Source organism: Arctopsyche grandis, chromosome 7 (genome assembly GCF_051622035.1).
Source record: "Arctopsyche grandis isolate Sample6627 chromosome 7, ASM5162203v2, whole genome shotgun sequence".
Taxonomy (NCBI): domain Eukaryota; kingdom Metazoa; phylum Arthropoda; class Insecta; order Trichoptera; family Hydropsychidae; genus Arctopsyche; species Arctopsyche grandis.
The window spans coordinates 16,572,537-16,577,945 of record NC_135361.1 but is presented as its reverse complement, the minus strand read 5'-3'; the positions used below and the strand labels follow the sequence as shown (position 1 = coordinate 16,577,945).

At 38.2% G+C, this 5,409-nt stretch overlaps 1 protein-coding gene across 2 annotated transcripts; it reads right to left on the bottom strand.

The window, feature by feature from the left end:
• Nucleotides 1–202: 202 nt before the first annotated feature.
• LOC143914421 (uncharacterized) lies at nucleotides 203–2,932 on the bottom strand. 2 transcript variants are annotated; one of them, XM_077434637.1, is made up of 3 exons: nucleotides 2,620–2,912; nucleotides 2,357–2,526; nucleotides 203–2,256 (listed from the first exon to the last, which is right to left on the bottom strand). In XM_077434637.1, the coding sequence occupies exons 2-3, from the start codon at nucleotides 2,357–2,359 to the stop codon at nucleotides 418–420; spliced, it is 1,842 nt and encodes a 613-aa protein (XP_077290763.1). In that variant the 5' UTR covers nucleotides 2,360–2,526; nucleotides 2,620–2,912; the 3' UTR covers nucleotides 203–417. The 2 variants fall into 2 exon arrangements, with proteins under 2 accessions (XP_077290763.1, XP_077290762.1); XM_077434636.1 differs by lacking the exon at nucleotides 2,357–2,526 and having other exon boundaries at nucleotides 2,758–2,932.
• Nucleotides 2,933–5,409: the final 2,477 nt, after the last annotated feature.

Here is a 5,409-nt window from a genome sequence, read left to right as displayed (position 1 = left end):
CTTATTGGGAATGCAGTAAGTGACAAGTATTTAAAATTCTAAATTGGTATGAATAAAGGATACTTGCCTAATGTGGAGCCATTGCAAAGGTTGCAAAAGCAACTGGCACGAACATAGCACCGAAGTCCAAAAACACAAAACAATATATGTATGTAGAATAATGTCCATTAGACAAATATGTGCAAGGAAATGAAAGACAATTAATAATGAAGACTTTTATTGAATCAAATTACATTAACTTTTTTTTTTTTTGCTAATTATGACTTTCTATAAATCTATGTAGTACATACATACATTGTTACTAAATATTTTTTATGCTCGTCATGACTTTTTATACATCTAATACATTGATGTTAATTAGTGTGACGGCCTACACTTAACTAATGAGCAAAATTTTATTTATTGATAAATAATATTTCATTTCGAATTAGATTCAAAAGTAGTATCCTGAGTTTCTTGTAAAGCAGATGCACCACAATCCGGTAGTTCTACCCCTACGTGCACTCTCATATGTCCCATTAGATATTCTTTGATTTCAAATGTTTTTGGGCATATTTCACACTTATACAGTGTTTTTACTATATGAAATTCCATGTGCCTAGTCAGATTTTTTTTAAAAGTGAACACTCTCGAACATATCTGACATTCGTGTGATTTTTTCATGATATGAAGTGGTTTATACTCTTTTTTTGTTGTAAATGCCTTTGAGCGAATGGCAGATTGGTGTGATCTTTCACTAGCGTGTATACCTATATGATCTATAAGATACCTTTTGAAAATAAATGATTTTAAGCAAATATCACATTTGTATTGTTTTACCATTTTGTGGCTTTCAATGTGTTTTTTTAGGATGGCTTTATATGGAAATATCTCTGAACAAATTTCACATTTATGCAATTCTGTAGTGTCGTGAATTTTCATGTGACATTTCAAGTTGTGTTTTAATTCGAATACTTCAAAACAGATCTCACACTTGAATGGCTTTTCTTCACTGTGAAGAATCAAATGCTTCGAAAGGTCAACTTTAAAAACAAACGACTTTGAGCAAATTTTGCATACATTTGGTTTTACTTTAGTGTGGGTGAGGGTATGTCGTTGTAAGCTTGGTTTTTCAGTAAACCTTTCAGAGCAGACGTTACATTTATATGGTTTTACACTAGTGTGTACTTTCATGTGTCTCTCTAGAGTGCTTTTAAATGGAAACGTTTTTACACAAAGATCACATTTAAATAGAGGTTTGTGCATTTGTAAATTTGAATGTGCATGAACAGCTGCAATATGTTGCTGCTGATCACATTCAGAAGTGAAAGATTTTAAACAGATGTCACATTTGTGTTGTTTTGCATCAGTGTGTTGTTCTAAATGTCTGATTAAGACACTTTTAAAAGAAAATTTTCTAGAACAAATGCCGCATTGAAACTCACATTCGCCAGTGTGAAGTTTCAGGTGCTGCTGCATGTTTCCTTTGTTCGCAAACTCTTTCGAGCAGATCTCACATTTGTGCAGTCTTTTACCGCTGTGACTTTGCATATGTTTAGATAGACGCTTTTTGCAAGTAAATGTTTTAGAGCAAACTTTACAATTTTGTAATCCTTCAATATGCCCATTCATGTGCGTCTCAAGGGCCACTTTGAAGACAAATGTTTTTGAACAAATATCACATTTAAAAGATCCTTCTCCATTATGTATGAGTATATGATTACGTAAATCATGTTTAAATGGGAATTCTTTTCCACAATGGTCACATTTATATTCACAACCGACATTTATGTCTGCATCAGAATCTTTGTCGGTTGATTTTTCTCCGACATGTATCAATTTATGCTCTTCCCAGTTAGATTTACTATAAAATCCCTTTCCGCAAAGGTTACATACATTGATAAAATTTGCAGTACTTAGTTTTAGTATTGACTTGAGAATGGAAAAGTTTTCTTTAACTTGTGGATGAATCGAAGATACATTTGTTTTCGGTAAATTGGAAAGATGATTAATTTCGTTCGATAAAGTTTGCTCTGAACTTTCACTTACATTTGGATAGCTAATAGAAGTCTCTATTTTCAATAGAGTATAATCAGCATTGAGAGTGGCATCAGATGAATTCAAATCTTCATCTATTTTACCCGGGATATTTTTGTTTAATCTCTGTCTCGATAATCTATCATTTTGAATAGAAGTCGTTTTAAATTTGACTAAAAGACGCAAGTGTGATTCACACAATGAACATATGTTATCAGGCAGCCCATCATTTTTTTCCAGCTGTAAAATAATATATCAAGTGTTTACAAATGGTATTAAAATATTTAAAACTAAACTGAATACATCAAATAAAAACATATATAAAACATAAATCATGCACCATCTATTGCTAGACGAAGGCTTCATTCGTCTCCGTTTTGAGCTACATTCATTCATTGGACACAACACATTCCCTTATTTTCGTCGATCCAGTACACAAGTGGATTCCCTTGCAAACGTTCGGGAGCCATTCAAGGAATTATCGGATCCTAAGTCACGTGTCTTCCATTTCTGTTACAATGCATTACGCAATAAACCTGAAGTCAGTGGTAAAATCCACAGAATAATAATAAATTGAACATAAAGATTTTAAATTTTGATTACCATCACATTACAGTCCATTTGTTGGTTTTGCCGGGAGCCATGAAATTCTCGATTGTACGAAATCCAGACAATATATTCGCTTCAGTTTTAGCTATAAAGGCGGAGAATAAAAATGATTGATATTTTTGGCTCACTAACCTTGAGGTGGCAGCAATTTCTTATCTGTGTCGCCAAAGTCTCTGCAACGCCCCAAATGGAGACAGATGGGGTGGAAGACAAACATAGTCTACACTCCATCGCGACGATAATGCCTACCGAGCACCTGCTCTCGCCCGACGCTTCATAGCGACAATGACAGACATTGCTGCCACCTGTTGATAAAATAAAAAAAAATATTTTTTGTTTGCTTGTAAACGGGAAAATGGGAAACCGGTAAACAATAAAATCATTGTCCATGCAAAAGTCATCGGCTATTTCGATCAAAATAATACATTGATGCCAATTGCCGAAAATTAATATCTATAATTATTTTGTGACTACCCTGTGACACTGTGCGATAGTCAATGGCTACGTCCACACTACCGATATTTACGAATTTTTCCATAACCAGTTCCTAAATAGCAACCACAGGTTGCAATATGGGAACTGGATATGGAAAATATCGGGTGTAGATATCGGTAGTGTGGACGTAGCCAATGTGTAAAGATACTGTAGTGGTAAACGGACTACTAGTCATATGTGAACCAGTCACAGGACAACCGGTCGCTCTAGATCGGTCACATGTGATCACCCGTCACACTAAAACTGGTCACACCCTAAAATCGGTCACGAGAAAACTGGTTGACCGATTTTAGGGTGTGACCAGTTTTCTCGTGACCAGTTTTAGTGTGACGGGTGATCACGTGTGACCGATCTAGAGGGACCAGTTGTCCTGTGCTCGGTTCACATTTGACTAGTAATCACTGAACCACTGTAGTATATGTATATAATATTAAATAATAAATTATATTAAATTAAATTTCTTAATAATTTATAATAAATTATATTAAATTAAATTACTATCACCTTCTATACTTATCTTCAATAACAGACCCAATCTTGTGCGAAAACTATGATTTGTATTGTAACGTGCAGCTTGGCTGATTAGTGCTCGTCGATCGATAAGTGAGCAGCACTCATCGTCCAATCAACGATCGGGGTTCTAGATAATATGGGCGAGCTGTGTTCAACAGCCAATTAAGTGTCACGGCCAATCGACCAGTGGCGGCTCATGCATATGGGCTGCGGGGCTGCAGTGTCCTCCCAATACAGTACAAATGCATGCTATTTTTGTCGTCCTCGTGGGCTGCGGGGCTGCAGACCTCTCAGTATAGAACATATTCAAGCTATTTTTGTTTTCATTCGATCAACGGTTTGGTTAACGAGCTACTACAGCCTGAATAATCTCTGCAGCCCCCCCCCCCCCCCCCCCCCACTGTGAAATCTCACGAGCCGCTACTGCAATCGACCAATAGATGAATATAAAATGTCGGCCGATTGTTTCGTCGATTCATTCGAAACTGACTGTCCAATATATTTTTACGCTCACGTAAAAGTATCAATAACACATTTATGTATATAACAAAACTTACGTTACATTCAAAAATTTATTGAGGAATGAAGGAAAACCAACCATAATATACACTGTAAAATGACAGTACTTTTCATAGCTTCAATGGTTCTATGGGGGGCGTACGAAGTGAAACGACGGAATTATTAAAGACACGACTATTTAGTACTAGTGTTGGGCCCGTTGATTTCAACGGGTGGTTTCGAAAAGGAATTGAAACTCGAATAAAAATAAAGTTAAAGATATTGAATCGACTGGTTTCGGAAAGAAATTGATGCACGAATTACGAAGTGATTACGAATTACGAACTACGTTTTGTGCATCGCCGACCTCCTGCCGCCTTTGCCCCCGATGCCTCCGTCGCTCCGGGGCCTTCGGCCCCAGCGCCGCCGACGCCTCCGGCGCCCCCGACGCCTTCGGCACCCCGGGGGCTTCGCCCCCAGCACCCCTGATGCCTTCGGCACCCCGGGAGCTTCGCCCCCAGCGCCGCCAACGCCTCCGGCGCCCCCAGCCCCCCCGATGCCTTCGGCACCCCGGGGGCTTCGCCCCCAGCGCCGCCGACGCCTCCGGCGCCCCCAGCCCCCCCGATGCCTTCGGCACCCCGGGGGCTTCGCCCCCAGCGTCCCCGATGCCTTCGGCATCCCGGGGGCTTCGCCCCCAGCGCCGCCGACGCCTCCGGCGCCCCCAGCGCCCCGATGCCTTCGGCACCCCGGGGGCTTCGCCCCCAGCGCCGCTAACGCCTTCGGCGCCGCCAGCGCCCCCGGCAATGAAAAAAATGAAAAAACTGAAAAAATGAAAAAAATGAAAAAAATGAAAAAACTGAAAAAATGAAAAAAATGAAAAAACTGAAAAAATGAAAAAAATTAAAAAACTGAAAAAATGAAAAAAATGAAAATTATGAAAAAAATGAAAATTATGAAAAAAATTAAAAAAACTGAAAAAACCTGAAAAAAACTGAAAAATATGAAAAAACTGAAAAATATGAAAAATATGAAAAATATGAAAAATATGAAAAATATGAAAAAAATGAAAAAAATGAAAAAAAAAAAAATTTTGTTCCCCGTACTGGTTGACGGTTGATCGTCCGTCACATATATACAAATATACATACAAATATACAAATATACATACAAATATACAAATATACAAATATATTTAGCGACAGTCCGTTTTTATATATATTATGCCGGGCAGGAAGGAAGTAAAATATGTAGCGGCAAACCAGCATGGCCGAGTTGGTT